This window comes from Pongo pygmaeus, chromosome 12, assembly GCF_028885625.2.
Source record: "Pongo pygmaeus isolate AG05252 chromosome 12, NHGRI_mPonPyg2-v2.0_pri, whole genome shotgun sequence".
Taxonomy (NCBI): Eukaryota; Metazoa; Chordata; class Mammalia; order Primates; family Hominidae; genus Pongo; species Pongo pygmaeus.
Window position 1 is genome coordinate 103,001,731 of NC_072385.2, and position 19,596 is coordinate 103,021,326.

Consider the following 19,596-nt stretch of genomic DNA (forward strand, 5'->3'; position numbering starts at 1 on the left):
CCTTTCTGGGTGTGCAATACTCCCCAGCCAGCCTCCATCATGTCCATCTTTCTTAGATGGCCACTGTGGCAGGGAGGTTCCAGCGGTCAAGGAAAACCTCTTAGCATTTTAGGCATCAGAACTGGAGAGGTCCCATTGCCCAGTACCCCCTTTTATAGATGGAAAAATTAAGATCCAGAGATGAAAGGGCTCTATGAAGGCCACAAAACTCATCTCTGGCACTACCCTCACAAGGCCATCCCAAGCTCCCTGACTCCCAGCTGGGCTCCTCTCCATAAGCTGAGTGCGGGTCTGTTGTCTTACAGGACTACACGCGGGTGGTGTGCCCTGTGATCGATATCATTAACCTGGACACCTTCACCTACATCGAGTCTGCCTCGGAGCTCAGAGGGGGTGAGTTGGGCTAACACCTCCTCCCCAGTAAGGATTTTCTTTTCCTCCCAGTCACTGCTTTTAAGTGGGGAGAGTGAAGGAAAAGCTCTTAGTGGCTTGTCGAGAAAGCTCAGCCTGCAACCTGCACTATAATTACCTTAGCTTGGCCCTTACCACCAGGACTGTGGATGGAAGGGCTAGGGGGTGGGCAGGATGCTCCCAGCACCCAGAGCTCCAGCTCTAAGACACAGCTCACCCCACTTACGTCCAAAAACGTGATGGGAGCAAGGATTTCCCAGCTACATGCGGCCTGCATTGTTCTGATGCCAGCAGTGGGCACCACCCTCTCCTAGAGACATGTGATTATTCTGTTAACAGGAGTAGGGACCTTAGAGAAGGGAGCGTGTTTGGGGAGACCCACCCCAGCTCTCCACATAGGGCCCACTGTTGCCCCCTCTGCAAGAATGACTTTTAGGTGGCTCAGGTAGTTTAGGAGCCTCTCGCAAACCTCCTGCTCACACCATCCTGAGACTCAGTGCCAAGGCCCACATTCCATGACTGTCCATCCTGTCATCCTCGGCCCCTACCCCTAGGCTCTTTATCCTCTGCCCTTTATTTCTAACCCTACACAGCAGAGAAGGCTCAGAGAGGCAGTGGTGGGTAGAGGAAGAACAGGAAGCTGTGAACGGAGCTTTGGCAGCCATGCTGCTGATCAGCCTAGGGAAACCTGCAATCCCAGCCACCGGCTTCTTTGAGACCTGCCTCTCCAGGACCTGGGTACATTTATGACCTTCTGGAGAAGGTGCAGAATGAGGAAGTGCTTTTGAGAGACCAAAGCAGGTGGATTGGTGCTGTGTTGTAGGGTTTGACTGGAGCCTCCACTTCCAGTGGGAGCAGCTCTCCTCAGAGCAGAAGGCTCGGCGCCTGGACCCCACGGAGCCCATCAGGTAAGTGGGAAGGGTCCTTGCAGGGGTGGGCAGACCATCGCCACTGGATCCTGTCAAGTGTAGGGAGGTGCTCAATATCAGATGTCAAAGCATCAAGCAGACAAAGGGAGCCCTTTGCCAGGCCGTCTCCACTTTTGCCTTTATTTTAGGTTTCTATCCTTTTGGGGACTTCTCGCTAAGGGGATGGGGGCTAGCAGAGGCCTGTGCTGAGGTGTGCTGCCCACCCTCACACATGCCATGATGTCCTTGTGTCTCCTGCTAATGTCGGAACCCAACGTTGGTTGAGTAGTCCCATTCGGCCTCTAGTGAGGGGAAAGATGGTCCTTTAGGGCCAGGAGCAAAGTCCCAGGGTCTTGGACATCAGGATTCAGCCCAGGGATGTTGAGTCAGCCGCTGCTATAAGTGGAGGCCAATATGAAGGTCACTGTGACGTATTCATAAGCACAGCTGCCCTGTTCTCTGCAGGAACATGACAGTGGCATGAACTCTGGCAGCTTTGCCAGGCTGTGGGTGGCTTTGTCCTGTCCCACATTCTCTTTCCCAGTCCCCACTGTGACCCACAGCATATTGTGGCTAGGGCTTTGCATGGAGCCTGGGGACCAACTGAGGGCTTGGGGTAGAGTAGAGCATAGTGGTCACCACACAGGTGTGGTCTCAGCTTCAAGAGTGATGGTCTTGGTGTCCTACCTACTGGACAGTAAACCCGTCCCGGGCCTCTTGGGAATACTTAAGCTAAAACAAACCTGCCTCAGGTGGGGCAGCAGGAGGATAAGAAGTGCATGGATAGATACAGAGGCCACTGGATTTCTCAGTCCAGATTAGGGATGCCCAGGACTAGCCAAAGGCATCTCTGTGTCTCTGGTGTTGCCACATAGTAGGTATTTAATCAGTTTTGTTGCATTGGCCTAAGTCAAATTGAGGACAAAGGGACTAGCAAGAGCTAAGAATGGGAATATGAATGGTGACCTTCCAAATGGGGGTGGAGATTCTAAGAACTCTACTGTGGGGTAGGACCTTGGTCTCATCTACCTGACGGCCCCTCCTTGCTCCTCCAGGCTTCTCCATATGGAGAGATGCCAAGAGGAAAATTGGAGCCAGATGGTACCCAGGACAAAGTCCTTCATTTCTAAAGGGAGAGGGAGGAGGAGCTTCTTCTTATGCTGAGCATCACACAGCTCACATCAGCTCCTCACCAGGGGCAGTGCATGGTGTGGGTGTGGGAAGAGCAAAGGGTCAAGGTGATGCTGTGCAGCTCCCATGGGGTTTTCCTGCCTCTGTCCCAGGGGTGGCATTCTCAGGACAGGTTCTCTTCTTGTGGGATAGCTCTGCTCATCAGAGGGCACTTGTTTCCCAGGATAAAGCCAGTTCTCAGGGAACAGCATGATGTGGCAGCATCAGGAGACCTGGGCTTCTGACCAGCTGCCCATCAATTACTTGTTTGATATGGAAGAAAACTCCCTTCACCCTCTGGATCCTCTGAACGGGGGCCAGATCTTTGAGGGCTTGCCCACCTATCCCGCCACTGATTATTAGCTTGGAATCTGCTCCCCTCCTGCCTTCCTTGGTAGCCCCTTTTCAGGCATTTCTCTGGCATCTCTCCAGGGAAGGTTGGGGACTGGGGCGAAGAAAAGGAAAAAAATATGAGGGTGTGTGAGTTTGCTAGGGCTGCTGTAACAGCATACCACACACGGGGCTGCTTAAACAACAGAAATGTATCGTCTCACAGTTCTGGAGGAGAGATCTAAGATCAAGGTGTCCACAGGGTTGCTTCCTTCTGAGGGCTGTTCTAGGCCTCTGTCCTTGGCCGGTAAATGGCTATGTCTTCCCTGTATCTCTTCACATCCTCTTCCTTCTGTGTGTCTGTCTCTGAGTCCAAATTTCCCCTTTTTATAAGGACACCAGTCATATTGGGCTCATTACCTTATTTTAACTTGATTACCTCTGTAAAGACTTTGTCTCCAATTACAGTCACATTCTAAGATACTGGGAGTTAGGACTCCAGCATGTCTTTTTAAGAAGGAATTCAACCCATAACAGAGGCATAAAGAGGAAAAAAAAAAAAGGAGAGAGAGCCCAGTTTCAGGAAGCAGATGCGCTGCTACCAAGTGCCACCTCAGCCCTTCTCCTCTGTGTGGTCGGTAGCCCACTGTCCCTTCTCCCAGTAACAGAGCTCCCAAGAGAGCCCTGCTGTGCAGAGCCTGTGGAAGAGGCTGGGGGAAGCTCCCTGGGTCATCGGAATAGCAGGGGTCCTGAGTGAGCCCTGTGTCCCCATGGGAGATATGCTAATGAGTGAATTTGCCTGTCTGCAAGGTCAGGAGATTTACAATCACAGGAAAAACCCTGGAGCTTGTTCTCATTTTAGGTAACTGGAAAATGTACTGGCCCTTCTCGAGAGGAACAGAAATGGGTTCTTCCCCAATGGGGTTTTCTTTCCCCAAATGGGAAATGGGTGTTTCAGACTCAAGGGGCCGAAGAATTTGAGAGTGATCTCCCCACTAGAACTGATCCCCTCTCTTTTTCTTCCAAATGCACAGGACTCCTATCATAGCTGGAGGGCTCTTCGTGATCGACAAAGCTTGGTTTGATTACCTGGGGAAATATGATATGGACATGGACATCTGGGGTGGGGAGAACTTTGGTGAGTCCCTGCCTCTGCATCCTGAGCTATGCTGTTCTATACACCCTGGGGACTGGGGCGGGGACCTCTGTGGTTTCGGATCCAACACCAAGCTGTCAGAGAGTCACAAGTGCTTGGGATGAGGTCCTGGGAGATGGTGAGTTACTCTTTTGGGGGAAAGCGGGTAGGGTGCCAAAGGAATAGTTGTTGGAGGGTGTTAATAACAAGGGAATCTCTCCATGAGGCTGCATAGTTGTTGAGAACCAGGGAAACACGCTCTGACAGACTGTTAGGGGAAAGCTGAGATGCAACAGCCAGGAAGACCAAGGAGGAACACCAAATCTGAGGGGTCAGATACAGGCTTGAGCTAGGAGTGATGCATTTGAAAATTGGCAGTTGGAAGGATCTTGAAGAGAAAGAATGAGGAACAGGAACAACAGTGACATCCATTAACATCCATTAAAGTCTGTTGGCTTCTTTGATTGCAGCACTCAGTTTCGGATAATGAGGAGGGTCTGGGGATATTTTGCCCTTATCTTATAGTGGGAGAGGAAGGGGTGAGGGAACGGGGCTGGGTTATAGGACCCAAAACTGTACAAACAGATGGTTAGATCCGGTCATGGTGGTATAGAGCTGAGGCTTGCAGCCACAGGAGAAACAACACAGTCAGAAAGACCCATTCCATCTAGTTAGTGATACTTAATACCTCATTTCCCTTGTGTATTAAAGGTGTTAACGTCAGGATACTAGCTCTACTTCTTGGGGTTGTTAAAAGCCATTGAAGTAAGTGTGTAAAATCTTGGCACCATGCAGGCATAATACGTGTCAGTTCCCTCCAGCAGGTGAGACCTAGGAGATCACTAGGATAGAAGCTGCATGAGGGCAGGGGTTGGGGTCCATTTTGCTCCTGACTGTCTCCAGTGCTTAGCATAGTGGCTGCCAGGTAGGAGGCCCTCTGTAACTATTTGTTGAATGAACACATCACGGTAGAGTAAAAGGGAGCATCCCAAAGTGTCAGGACCCTCCCCTCTCTGGGCACCGTGGCACATGTCTGGCGCGGGCTCTCTGAGCAGGGGCGCAGGCCAAGAGAATGATCCATGGGGCACATCCCAGCATTTAGCAGTAATCTGTGCATTGTCTGCTGCCATTGTTTTCTCCTGTTTCTGCCTCCAGGATGTTTTATGGCTTTCTCCCTCAGTCACTAAGAGTTATTTCCTGGAAATTTATGGCTTCTGGCCTGACCCACAGCATCTGTTCTCCCAAACTGGGCAGTGTAGAGAAATGCATCAGAAAAGTCAGTCTCCTGCCATACAGGGTCCAGACTGGATGCCCTGCAAACAAAACAGAAAAACACCCCAACACCCTCACAAAATCGAATCCCTTCCCTGGGACCCAGCCCATGAAGGCCTTCTGGAATGTGATAGGGGGCTGTTGGTGTGGGGTTCGAGGCTGGTCCTGCCTCCACCAGCCCAGGAGAACTTGGAGCAGGTGGACCTTTGGTGTTCTCAGTGGGACAGGGACTTCTCTCTTACAGGGCGGAGCCCATTTTTATGTCTTGACAACCTCGGTTTTTGTTATAGTTAGTGATTTGTTCCAGCCTTTCTCTCAGCCATCAGATGAATCCTCTCTACAGCATTTCTTATAGACAGCAGCCATCCAATCTCTGCTGAAATGCTTCTTATAATGATGTATTTGCTATTTCACAGTTTGGCATATTCTGTTGTAGATAAATTTTTTGTTGAACTGTTAGAGAATTCTTCTAAGTTAAAGCCTAGCTACCCCATCTTCTGTCTGTCGGGGCTTGTACTGCCCTCTTGAACTGCACAAAGTGAGTATGATTCTTCTTCCACATGGAAGTTCTATTTGGATTCAGTCAGCATGAATTTCAAGGATGGCACAGTCTGGTCCATTTTGGTATTGGTAGCAATACCTTTCCTTATAGCAATGTTAACACACATCTGCTCAAATCAAGTAGCAATCTCATCTAGCTGGCTTCCGACTCTTTTGGCATCAACAAGGGCTGATTGGAATAGAGAAGTTGGAGAGGGTGCTGGGAAGTGTGGGAGAGACATTTACAATCCATCACAAAATTTTTAAACCACAAAAAAAGCACTGCCAACAGCTATCACAGGAAACACTTCATTTAACCCCACCCCAACGTTCCATTATGTTATAGCCAGCTAACAGCATTTTGAAAGCCATTTCTGGATTTTTTTTTTTTTTTGGCATTTTATATGCCAGAAAATGCAGTGCTTTTCCAGTGGTGGCTGTATCACGTGGACAGTGTCACATCTGCGGGTGGGGATAACAAAGCACTTAAGTACTTGAAGGAGGAATTTGAAAGAGGGTCCCTGTGAAGATCAGGGATTTGGATGGGGTGTACGAGTGATGCTCCAGCTGCGAAGGGGAGATGGCACTAAGGGGTGAAGAAAGGAGTCCTGGCTCCAGAGTGTGGCAGGAGGGGCATCCTAACCACCAAGTCACCAAGTCCTGCAGATCAACTGCCCTCAGCATCACTCACATCCGTCGCCTTCTCTCCATCTCTCCATACTCTCCTCAGTGGTCCTCCATCTCTATTGTACTATCGAATCTGAGCTCTCACACCCCTGCCAAAGTGCTTGTTTTGAAATGCAAACCTCCCCACCCCTTCTGGGCCTGGCATTCTCAGTGGCTCCCTTTTGTCCTAAGGGGAGACACACTCCTCAGCTGGATCCCTACCTCCCATGGCCTTGCCTGCCTCTCCAGCCTCATCAGCCTGCTCCTGCCTCAGCCTTAGGTCCAGAGGTACCAACAGAACCTCCCACTCTTCCCAGAGTGAGTCCAACCCACTATTAGGACCTAGCTTCCCTTTTCCACCAAACTTACTCTGCTGCAGAAGCTGACCCTCTGCAGGACTCAGCCCCGGGGCCACCTCCTCTAGAACCAGGAAGCATTCCCTGCCCTACCTCTGGCCCATCCTCTCCCTCATTCTGCACCCTTCAGCACCAGGTTGTCTTCTCCATCACTGCACTGAGCCTTTGTATGTGTTTGTCTCTTTCTTCTTCTGTGCCTGCCGCCCAGCCTTCTACCAAACCTGGGGCTCCTTACAGGCAAGATCATTCATTTGACTTCTCATTCTTGAGCCAGCAATGGTAGAAACTACTCACTAAACGTGGGTTCAAAAAGCCAGAGACTGAATGGGAATGGGATTCAAGATGGGAAGGGCAATATATATGAGGCTCCATTTAAAATAAGTTTCATTGGATTAAACGGAGCCCTAGAGAGACATGTTTAAGGGTTTCCCTTTAAATATAAGAATAATAGCAGCTGGTAGAGACATCTCTCCTTTCTAAGTAATAGAATTTCTGTGTGTTCTAGACATGTTTGCATATGTTGTACTGTCTTTATTTCACAGCACAAAGATGTGTGAGATGATTGGGACAGGCTCTGGCCAGAGTGTCTGTGACCTACTCAATAGCACATGGCCCCTGCCCTACCCCATCTTGGTTTTCATGGGTTAGAAGCAGCCACTGATGGATTGGCTGCCGTGGCCATGTGAAAGCCGTGTCTCATACACTCACGTGCCCTGACCTCAGTGCCACCATTTCCAAAGTATTTCTAAGGTGAGCTGAATAGTTTTGATCATTACATGTGCATTTCAGCCTATGAGCAGATGTTAGGGAAATGTGGCTTTTAGATTTTTTTTCAGAAGTTGATTTGCATTAAAATTGGATGCTTAAACTGCAATTTACATAACACAGTGTACATGTAATGTGTCTACTTTGAGCTGCATCCTACTTTTAGCTTTTGGTCTTTAGAGATAAAAGGAATCTGTTAAGAGAGAGAGTGCGTGTGTGTGTGTGTGTGTGTGTAAAAGGAATCTGTTGCCCTAGTATAAAGTCTGTGTGTGTCTGTGTGTGTGTGTGTTTGTGGGTGTGTGTGTGTGTGTATGTATAGGGTGTGTGTGTGTGTGTGTGTGTAGGTATGTAAGCGGTGCATATTTCCAAAAAGGAGCCCTTGGCACATACATGAAGGGTGAATATGGGATTCCTGAATTTAGAATGGGGGATTTCCAAAGCACAGCAGGCACAAAAGGCTGCTGAGAAGAGAGGTGAGTTGGGGCCCAGAGAGGAACTATCACCACCTGCTGTCCCAGAATGTAGTCAGGGACACCAGGCTGTGCCAGGCTCGGCTCTCCTGAGTGTGTAAGTGTGTGGCGGGGGGTGGGTGGGTGTGTTATGGGAAGAATGTGGGCTGTGGAATCAGGTAGGCCTCAATTTAAATCCTATAATCATCACTAAGCATTCATAGGCCTGAGTTTAAATCCTGTAATCATCCCTATGCATCCTTGGGAAAGTTACTTCACCTCACTGAGCCTGTTTCTAAGTCTTTAAAGTGGAGACTGATCCCTGTAGTAGGGAGAACAGCCCCCCCAAAGATGTCCACACCCTAATCCCTGGAACCTGTCAGGATGTTACCTTACATAGCAAAGGGATTTCCCAGATGTGTTTCGGGTCCTTAATCAGTGACCTGAAGGTAGCAGATTATCCTGGCTTTTCTGAGTGGACCCAGTTTAAACACTTGAGCCCTTAAAAGTAGAGAACTTTCTCAGGCTGGAGGCAGAAGAGAAGTAGCAGATGAAACCAGAGAGATGTGAAGCCTGAGAAGTACCGACCATGGCTGCTGGAGGGGGCAACATGGAAGTAGCCGAGAGAGGCCCCAAGTTGACAGCCAGGTGGAAAAGGGAACCTCAGTCCTGCAACCCCAAGGAAAACTTTGAGTTCTGCAAACAACCTGAATGAGCTTGAAAGTGGATTCATCTTCAGAGCCTTCAGAAAGAAGCCATCCTGTTGACACCTTGATTTCAGTCTGAGACCCTAAGCAGAGGGCTCCGCCAAACCCACCCACTAAGTTTGTGGGGATTTGCTATTGCAGTAGTGGAAAATGGTAGTAGGCCCCACATCACAGGGCTGTTGCGAAGATTAATTAGATAATGAAAGTGCCTGTGCTCCACCAGGGTGAGCTGCCTTCTCTTTCAGAGAGCAAGGTTTGTTAAATGAGGATTATGTGTGACCTGCTGGAGTAGTTTATTCCTTGACTTTCTCTTTCAGCCTCACCCTTTCCATGATTGGTGGCTCAAGATTAGGGACATGGCCTCATCTGAGAAGAGCATCCAAGTGTGATAGAAAGTCACCTTTTCCCCCAGATGGAGAGTAAAGCTAATGCAGCCAGCACTCTGTTCCTTGTCTGGGCTACTGGCTAAAGCCCCATGCCCAAGGGAGACCCCTTGAGGCCGTCCTTTCCTGCTGCTTCTCAACTTCCCTAAGTGTAATCGAGTCCCATCAGACACTAGTTGCTCTGTTTGCATAGAGAATATGGAAAGATAAAGGTGTCACCTGGCAGTCGTATGGGCTTTGTAGATCATGGCATGCCTGTGGTCAATACTTGTCTAGAGTAAGAGGTGTGGATGGAGACTTGCTTGTCCCAGCTGTGGGTGAAATGCAGTTTTGCTCACAGATTCAAGGCGATGTTTTGTGGGCTAATAAGATTATCTCTACTCAAGTGCATTCGTTCATTAAAGAGTAATAACAGAGCTTGCTTTCTAGCCCAGTAGATGCTGGGAACTTAAAAATTACTGAAAGGCAAGGTTCCCCATTGTACATAAATATGTGTGGACTTAGGAATGACAATAGCCAGGTGAGTGTCTGTTTCTCAGACAGAGGTTTAAACTTGGCCAAAAGTAGAATGGACAATGCTATTGTATACACAATACACACACATATACATTATATGAGGCTCCATTTAAAATGTGGTACCCACGTGTAATAATTCTCTTTGCCTTTGTTTAGAAACCAGGCTATAAAACGAAATTAGAACCTTGACCAGTATGGCCAAGCAGTGGCATATGAATAGTCGTGGTTTGCTTCCTGGAGAGAAAGCTGCCCCTTCTCCCCTGAATTCCTGTCCACCATTCATGGGCTTGCCAGGTAGAAGTTGGTTCTGGTGAAGGGCTAGGACCCTGGGAGGGGTGGTAAGAACTACTGATCAGCTGATGGAGAGACAGAAGGAAAGAGGGGGGAATGGAGGGCAGGAGGGCAATTCGCTCTCAAATATTTACCTGATGTTTAAAGAAAGTAAGATTATAACAGTGCCCCGATGAGGATGGAATAATTACACATCTGCATGCCTGGAATTCAAAGTGGACTTGGGTCTCCGTGAGGCGGCATTATCACCAGGGAGATTATGTGGGTGCTGACTCAGCAAGAACCCCCAGCAAACTCCCTACACAATTCTTTTTTGTTCCCTCCTCCCTCACTTCAGAAATGATGACTCTGCAGGTGCTGCAGCCTCGAAGATCAGAGGCCCTAAGCTATACCTGGAAGGTCCACCGCCTCACACATGAATCTACAGCACTTCTGATAGCACTTGTGCAAGCCCCCTTCACAGGACCTCAGCACTGCAAGACTGTCCCAAAGGTCTCAGCAGATATCTATGAACCACCAGGCCTGGCCTGCAATCCTGAGAGGATACACATCATTTCCTTGAAGTCAGTGATGTAGATAAGGGTAGAGCACCTGTATATCCTAGATTTTAAGTAACCCACACTGTCATCCCTATAAATCATCACACTAATCTGAAAACTCCAAGCTGCATCCCTCAGACTGCCTCTTGACTCTGGCAGCAGCACAGCGATCCATGTCAAGACACGTGCCTCCAATAATTCCAGGCATAACAATCTGAACTCCAGAGTAGAGATGCTCTTAACTCATCTCGGCTGCAGGTTCCTCTGGGTGGCAGCAGCCAGCCTGAAGGAGACCTGAGATGGACATCCTTCAGGACTGGATGAGTGAGTTGATAGGGTAGGAATGTGACAGCTAACTGTATATTTGTCACTCTTGTTAGTTTGTGAGTGCCTTGAAGTCGGTATCTTTGCATCCGCAGCTGTACTGGCTGGTGGACGATGTTCAGTATGGAGGCAGGGTGGTGTCAGGGGAAGAGCATGAATTTCGGAGTTGGAGAGATGTGCTTCCCTGCTTTTGAATGCCACCAGCTCCTCGCTCTCAGTTGTCCTATCAGAGCTGCTTCTGCATCGCAAAATAAGAACATTAATAACAATGGAGCAGGGTTGTTAGGACTAATCAGCTACTGCCTGCCTGGCCCAGAAGTAAATGAAGGGGTCATTTTCCTCCCGTGGCTAATGCTTGCAGAATTGCAATACTCAATTTTTGTATTAAGGCAACAGACATAAGAAAATTAGAAGGAGGAAGAATGTCTTCAGAGGAGGCAGGGCTACAGCGGGCTGTGGGAAGATGCTGAGGGCATAGGAGATGTCTTGGGTGTGATAATGTCCCGTGCATCTCAGTAGATATCTCAGCCAGTCATGGAAAGTTGGTGCCAGAGTGTGGGGCAGAGTTGGGGCTGGTAGGATGGAGATGAGTCCTCAGCATAGAGTGAACTCTGGGAGCAGAGGCGACAGCAGTGTCAGGAAAATGCTCAGAGGCAGAGCGTTGAGGGGATGTAGAAGAACATGGGGAGACCAGAAGGAAGGTAGAGAAGGATCAGGGCCAGGCAATGGTGCTGGCCTAGGTGGGGACCTGTGCATGGCTGTGGCAGAAGGGAGAGTTCAGTAGATTCAGAGAGAAATAAAGAGCTGGGAGGAGGGATCATAGAAAAGAAACAGCTATTGGGGAATGGGGGTGGGGCATGAGGTGGAGGCACAGGTTGGAGGGATTCACTTTGCAAAGGCAAAGGGACATATGTCTCATTTGAATACAAGGAAAGGAAGAGACTGTAGATGAAACCCATACATATCTTTAGAAGAAAGCTGGCACAAGATGTGTAAGTTATATCTAGCGAGCAAGGACTCCATCTCTAGTGTTGAGGAATTGGAGGGTTTTCCATTTTGGGAACTGGAGCAGGCCCTGTTTTGAGTCTCTGGAGAGGAGTTGATTGGAGCACAGACATGAGACTGAAATTCACACGTGCTGACACAACTCCACGCACCGACCTCCAGGTTCCTCTATGTGCTACTGCAAGATGGGGATGTGGGTGCCAGGCAGTTGGCTGAGCTCACTCCTTGCTCAATGACTCATGTGAAAAACGATTCAAACAGTGCCCCAGGCAAATGCCAACTCCCTCTATACCGTGGGACTTTATGGAGAGTCGAAATCTCAGATGTGAAGTGCACACATTTCAGGTGTCTCCTGCAGTGTGGCAGAAGATGGGAAGAAGCATCTGTAAGTCATCTAAGAAATTAAAAGGGGGCACAGGTGGGTGATGTCCATGTTTTAAAGAGATTGGCTTTAGAGGGATGTCTCATAATAACTTCTGATCTTTCAATCACACTTAGCGTTTACACAGTTGTTCTCAAAATTCTATTTGATTTGATGCTGATGGCAGTCCAATGGAGTGTTTTTATGACGTTTGTTTGACATAAGAGCAAATCAGGCCTCCACGAGCTTAAGCAGGTTTCCCAAGGATACAACTAGCTGGTTACTGCAGACTTGGGCCTGCGGACTGTGAAGCTAAGTTCTTCCTGTTTCCTTTCCCCCATGTTATTGCCATGATTCAGTAGCAGTCATGAGAAGTCCTCTCTTCCTCCTTGAGTCTACACGGTCCCCACCCTGAGGGGAATCCAGGCTTCCTGGGAGTGAACAGCAGTAGGCAGAGGGGCAGGTGCAGAGAAGGTGGTGGAGTAGGGCTAGTGTGAAAGAAGTCTTACCTCAGTCCAGGGGCCTTTCCAAGGAAACGTGGGAGGAGACAGGTAGGTGACAGGTAAAGGTGGCTGGGGACAGGTGAATGAGAGCAGGGTGCAGGACACACATGTGAGATGAAGGCCCTGTAATACCCGTATCCTTGTTCCCTTCCCCTGAACACCCAGCCTGCTTCCCCATGGCTCCTCACATGGGCAGCCACATGCTTGGGCTCAACTTCAGAAGCATCAGCCAGACCAGAATACCTACAGATGAGGAGCTGCCTTTTCTACCAGTGACAGGCCCAGTGGGATGCAGGAAGCAGCCTGCCCTCACTGCGGTCAGTTAGGGGGTACATTATCTGTAGAAAATTTAAGAGCAATATTAACACTCACAGTTGTTCTGCTTTTGAATGTCACCATGCACTGGCAATTTTAACCAATGGCAGTGAGAAAATTCCCTCCCTCCCCACTTGGTATGCCACCGCTTCCTTCTCAGGGCAGAAGCACTACTTCAAGCCTACTGGGGTGCAGTCCCAGGGAGAAATACACTCATCACAGCCGCCTCTGCTAACTCCATCCCACCCACCTCTCTGAGGGCCCATAGTAGCAGCCAACCAGGAAGAAATGGGTGTGTGTACAAACCTAGGGGACACCAGCAACAACAGCTTTGAGGCTTCCAGCATTTTCTAGAGCTGCTTTCAGCTCTAGTTAACTGCACAGACTTTCTTCTCCTGGGTTATGATTCAGGTGGCTCTTCCCCAGTGGTAGAATTGCATTCACTATGGAAGGAACTTTTGTGGACACCTTGCGCTGAGGCCTTCTGGGGACTCGGTCCCCTCTGTTGCATCCTCACCATGAAGTTTTCTAGCCTGTCCCGAGTCTTCTCACAATGGTCATCTTGTCCCTGATTGTTAGAAAATTCTCCCGTATTCTCGATTGAAATTTCTTTCTCCTTGATCCTGACTCTAACCCTCTGGGATCACAGGGAGTGCATCTAACCAGACTTCCACAATGAATTATTCCGCAAGTTAGAAGGCAACTCTCTTGGTGCCCCCAAGGCTCCTCCTTTCCAGGCTCAGACGTTGCAGCAGAGCCCCTGCCCCGCCATGCTGGCCCCTGAATATGCTCCAGAGGCCAGTGTGTTGGTTTGCACTGTTTCCCTGCTCACTTATACCACCCTCCGAAGTGGCAGGTCTATTCCCATTTATGGATGGGGAAACTGAGGTCTCTCAGCCAGTGGAGCCTACAGACTGGCTGCAGAGTCTGTTCTTTGGCCTCTGCGGGGGCCTCACCGTTTCATTAGACCTGGGGCCTCAAAGCTGCAGCAGCAGTGATAACAGGTCATAGGAGGGGCATGACTGTCTTGCAGAAATCTCCTTCCGAGTGTGGATGTGCGGGGGCAGCCTAGAGATCGTCCCCTGCAGCCGAGTGGGGCACGTCTTCCGGAAGAAGCACCCCTATGTTTTCCCTGATGGAAATGCCAACACGTATATAAAGTAAGTGCCCAGGGGCTCAGCGTGGGTGGGCAGCAGCACAGGCAGCCATAGCTGGGCGGCTGCTGGTAAGGGTTGCAGCCGTCCCTGGTGCTCTGTTAGGCTGCCTATGTGATTTGGACTGGCCGGGGCTGCACCTCGTACTACCCAGACTCTGCTTGGATAGGGAAGGCAGGCCTGTCACATCCAGTGTTAGGGCCTGAGGCTTCCCTAATGCTTCTGAGGCTTCGGAAGGCCCCACATGAGGCCTCATGGGCTTCAAGTCACCCATCAATGCTCTCCTGTAGGGCATGGGCTCCGGATATTGGGGTTTTGTGAGATGGGGGAAGGGCAGCCCTTTTTACCTTGGAGTTCTAGACGAGCCACTGCCCCACCTTCGGGCTGGGTCACTAGGGGAGAGGTCTTTGGGCAGATGCAGGGAATGGGGAGGCCCAAGGGATGCAGCTTAGGTCCCTGCTCCAGGGCCTGGCCAGCAGAGTCAAAGGGTCCAGGCTGGAGCAGGGCCTGAGACCCTGGGATCCTGTCTGCTGGTGTGTTCTCCTCCTGTCTGGGGGGTGGTTCCTACTGGGACTCAGAGACCCAAGGGTGCCCCCTTGCCTGTTCCCTGCTTCCTCCCTTCATCCACTCTTTTTTCCTCGATTTCTCCTCTTTCGATCTTTCTCTTCTCTTTTCAGAATAATTTGTGAATATTCCTCTTTCCATCTTTTCCTCTTGATTCTCTCTCTTTCCCCCACCCTCTGTCTCTTGTCATCTGATAGCTTCACTCCTCCACTTGGTCTCCTCTTCCTTTTTTTCTGTCATTTGGTCCATTGGGGTAGGGGGAGCTGTGTCATCATGTCCTGACACAGCCACCCCAACACAGCTGTCCTGAGGAGACATGGGTTTGAGCAATGGGAAAATTGGCCACACGTTTTGCAAAAACATGAAGGGCAAGGGTAGGGTGATAAGAAAATCAGCAGGCCAGGAAGCAGTGGGGAACAAAGGCAGGGCTGCCTCAGCTCTCAGGTTTTAAAAAGTAAAGGTGAGCTGGGGACGTCTGGCACAGGGAAGTGGTGGCTGTGCAGGAGCCATGTGGCCACCTGGAGGGGGGCCAGCCTGGAAATGAGGGGCAGAGCCTGGGGCTCCAGCCAGTCATTGTCTTTGAGACTGAGCCCTGGCCAGTGGGCATCCTGCATGCCACTGGTAGGTCATTCAGTTTCTAGAAGATTGTGGCACAGATGTCTGCTAAACAGCTTCCAATGTGCTAATGGCTAGGTCAGTGGAAGGACCCAGGGAGGCACTGTTAACTGCCTCCAGTGCCCCACCGACCAGGCTGTGTGTAGATAAACTGTCATTGCAGGTCCTAGCTTAGAAGGGCTTGCCATGCTCCTCTCTTGAATGCTTCTGCTCTAAAGCAGAGCTAGCATCTGCAAGAGCACCCCCTTTTCAGTTAGGCCCCAAGTTCCCTTACTTGGCCTCTACCACTGCTGCCCAGGCCACCAGCCACCTGACTGTTTTCTGACATCTTTTCTCTCTTTTCTGGGGCTCTTTCTGGTACGCCTGATGGCTGAGGGATCCTTAGTGTCTGTCTCTCTGTCTGTCTCCTTTTCTGTGATTCGTGGGGTCAGAGTCAGGGCAGATAACCTGATTTTAAAAACTAGAGTGCTAGCAAAAAGTCTGGAAAGAGAAGCCTGATTACTTAGTTCTTTACACCTGCAGCAGGCTAACTGCATGGCCTATGGGAAGACCTGTGTGTGCCCACTTTCCCCTTGGAGAGCTGGGACCTGAGCACTTCCACTGTGGTAAAGGACAGAACCCAGGAGCAAGAGCCCAAGGACAGCCAGAAGCTAGATGCCCACACAGGCCCTGCCTTTGCACTCTTGGTTACTGGCAGTGAAGGGATGCCAGTAGGGTTCCTGAGCCTTTTCTGACTATTTCTTTGATAGCCACAGAAGTTCAGTTTCTGGCATGATTTTCCTGGTCTGTATCTTTTAGGAGAAAGGTTTGTTGTTACTAAAGGTGAGAATCCCTAATCCAAAAATCTGAAATCCAAAATGCTTCAAAATCTGAAACTTTCTGAGCACCCACATGATGCCACAGGTGGAAAATTCCACACCTGACCTCACATGACAGGTCACAGTCAAAATGCAGGCAGACAACCCACAGTTTATTCAGCATCCCCAAGGGAAAAATATCATTACCTTTAGGCTATGTGTATAAGGTGTATGTGAAACATGAATGAATTTCATGTTTAGATTAGACGTGAGTCCCATCCCCACGATATCTCATTATGTATATGCAAATATTCCAAATTTAAAAAACCCCAAATCCAAAACACTTCTGGTTCCAAGCATTTTTTTGTAAAGGATACTCAACCTGTACTAAAATCTTGTGTCTTGGGGTAAAGACCCCTTTGGAGATTGGGTGGGGCTTGGCTGGGCTCAGTGCCCTGGGAACAGGAATGATAGTCGGTTGACCATGGTGCCCTTCACCTAGGTGGTGCTGCCAACTCAGCCTACACATGTGTATTTTAACTGGCACTCACAAGGCCTCTCAGACAGCCCCTTACTGACACTCCTTGTCACTCCTTGTCTTCCCAGGAACACCAAGCGGACAGCTGAAGTGTGGATGGATGAATACAAGCAATACTATTACGCTGCCCGGCCATTCGCCCTGGAGAGGCCCTTCGGGAAGTAAGTGTCCCTTCAGGTTGAGGAGGGCAGAGACTGCAAAAGAGCCCAGCTCATAGGACCGATGCAAATGGGTGCCGATAGGCCAGTCAGCTTAGCTACCCTGAGCTGCCGCAGGGCTCAAGGCTGTGGCTTCTTTCCTATTGCTCAGAGCTCCTCCCCAGCTCTGGATGTGCAGGGCTTTAGGCAGCTCTTATGGAATGACTGCCTGGCAACCTGGACTGCCAGCTCTAGGGGAGCTGAGCTGTGCCTTGTGCAATGGACCAATATTTCCTGCTTTTTGCAGAGAGGAAGGAGGCAGGACTAGACAGCCTTAGTCCTTCTAGGTGGGACTTCCTCCCTCCAAGTTCTAGGTCATCCAAGCCTAAGCTCTCTCCTTCCTTGGAGGAACAGCATGCATACAGATGTGTCCTCTACAGCCGTGCTCAAGTTTCATGCTCAGAGAGGACAGAGAAAGGAATGTTTATTAAAAGCTAGATACCATGCTGGGTGCAGTGGCTCACGCCTGTAATCGCAGCACTTTGGGAGGCCGGGGCGGGTGAATCACAATGTCAGGAGTTCGAGACCAGCCTGGCCAATATGGTGAAACCCCGTCTCTACTAAAAATACAAAAATTAGCCGGGCGTGGTGGCGGGCACCTGTAGTCTCAGCTATTCGGGAGGCTAAGGCAGGAGAATCGCTTGAATCGGGGAGGTGGAGGTTGCAGTGAGCCAAGATCACACCACTGCACTCCAGCCTGGGTGACAGAGCGAGACCCCATCTCAAAAAAAAATTAATTAATTAAAAATAAATAAATAAATAATAAAAGCTAGATACCATTACATAAGGCATCTCATTAATCCTCCCAACTCTGAGGAATGGGCATAATGACTCCTGGTTTACAGATGAGGAGACTGAGGCTTCTACAAGTTAAGCTTCTTGCCCTAGATGACACCATGGCAGAGGGGGATGGTGGTTCAAACCACACCTGTCTGATTTCAAAACCTGGAATGACCTTGTATTCCCCAGCCCAGGGCTGATTAGAGAAAAATAGCAACTTCACTAATGCTGTCATTTATGTTTCTTTGGGGGCAACCAATGGCTTTTTGTCATACTGACATCACCCACTCATCATATGAAGGCTGTTGAGCAGATGGGTTTTTTGAAGCCTAAATTCATAGGTTGAACCCGTCACTGAGTGGGAAGATTAAATCAGAACCCACCAAAATGATTTGCACCTCTGAAACCATCAATCCATGCCGCCCCTCAGGTTCTCTCACTCCAAACCTCCAAGGCATTCATTTTCAGTCCTCATCAGAACTTCCAATCTGTTGGCCATATCAACCACATCCCCCTCACTGCCTTCCCTCTCTAGCTTGGATTCTACTCTTTTAAAAACTGAACTCAAAAGGTCTTGTCCTCAGACCTTCTGTGCTGTTGTCCATCTAGCAACACCATCCCCACAGTTCATCCAGGTTCAACCTTAGATGAATCTGACTTTGCACCCTGTCCTCCTGTGCACACAGGCTGCTGAACAGAACTGGGAATGCCAGCTGGTGCTACTAATAATACACCATGGTCGTCAGTCTCAGCAAGGCCCGCAGTCTGCCCACTGGCCCTGCTGCCTCTCCTAGCTAGCGTTCTCCCTCGATCTTCATTAAACCTCCACTCTTCCCAGCCCCTAGTCCACCCCCCTCTTTTGCTGGCAGCAGATGACACCTTCTGTTTTACAGATGAAATAGATGACATCAACTTCCCAAAACAAACCAACCCATTAACTTCACTGCATCTGCAGCATCCTTCTCTGTCTCTTGTCTCCAAGGACAGGCTGCGCTTCCTGCTGTGGTCTCCATCCCTCCACCTGTACTCTGGATGCACCATTCATCGCTGCATTCATTCGTAAATCAACATTTATCGAGTTCCCACTGCCTGGATTCATCTCCTCTTGCCTCCTGGTGCAGGGCCTCTCAAACATTAATGGGCACGCGGATTTCCTGGGGATCTTGTTAAAATGAAAATTCTGACTCTGGAGGTCTGTATTTCTAATAAGCTGCAGGTGATGCAATGCTGCCCGCCTGAGTGCCACAATTTGAGGAGCAAGGTTCTACCGAGGAGGTTCCCAAACTAGTCTGCATATCAGAGTCCCCTGGGGAGTTTCAAACTGACTGCAGTCTGTACCCCTCCTCTAGAGAGTTGGTTTACTTGCTCTGGGGTGTGGCCTGGGCTGTAGAATTTTTCTAAAGACCCCACACCAGGTGATTCTAACATGGGGACAAGTTTGAGAACCACACTCCTTAGGGGGCTTTGCCCTCTGGGTGCTTCCACTCTGTCCCTGATCCCTGGTCTCTCCTCTGCTGCATTATTCCCGTGAGCATTTAAACTTATTCAGTGTCTTACATCTTAAGAAAAAAAAATAGGAGGGGGAAGAAAGAAAACAAACTACAAAAACCCTCCTTCAGTCCAACATTGCTCATCATCCACGCTCTGTCTTTTCCACTCCTCCAGTGCCCAGCTTCATGAAGCAGTGGTCTGCTTTCCTCTCTCCACTCCCCTCCTCACTCCTGGCCCCCAGGCCCTGAGACTGCTCCCACCTGGCTCCCTCGTGACTTCCTTGCACCCTGTACTGTCCTCTTTCGCTGCCCCATCAGCATAAGTCTTCTCCCACCCCCAGCCCCTCTGGTGTCCCCTGGTCCCTAGGCTTTCAGAACTCTGCAGGCATGGCGTTTCTTCTGCTGCTAGGCACTGCTTGCTTCGTCCCATTTGCAGGCTGTTTCCTCTTCCTACTCCTTGTATGATGGTCTTGCCGGAGGGTCCGTTAAAAAGCCTCTTCTTACTACATATTCTC

General features: G+C 49.6%; 1 protein-coding gene across 3 annotated transcripts in view; it reads left to right on the forward strand.

Annotated features, from left to right (window-relative positions):
• The window catches only part of GALNT14 (polypeptide N-acetylgalactosaminyltransferase 14), a 234,215-nt gene that overhangs the window by 198,594 nt on the left and 16,025 nt on the right, over positions 1–19,596 (forward strand). For all 3 annotated transcript variants that reach the window (XM_054476282.2, XM_054476284.2, XM_054476281.2), the window contains 5 exons: positions 306–393; positions 1,235–1,319; positions 3,854–3,957; positions 13,980–14,106; positions 16,683–16,775. In XM_054476282.2, coding sequence (XP_054332257.1) covers positions 306–393; positions 1,235–1,319; positions 3,854–3,957; positions 13,980–14,106; positions 16,683–16,775 — 497 coding nt within the window. The remainder of the gene's footprint in view (positions 1–305; positions 394–1,234; positions 1,320–3,853; positions 3,958–13,979; positions 14,107–16,682; positions 16,776–19,596) is intronic.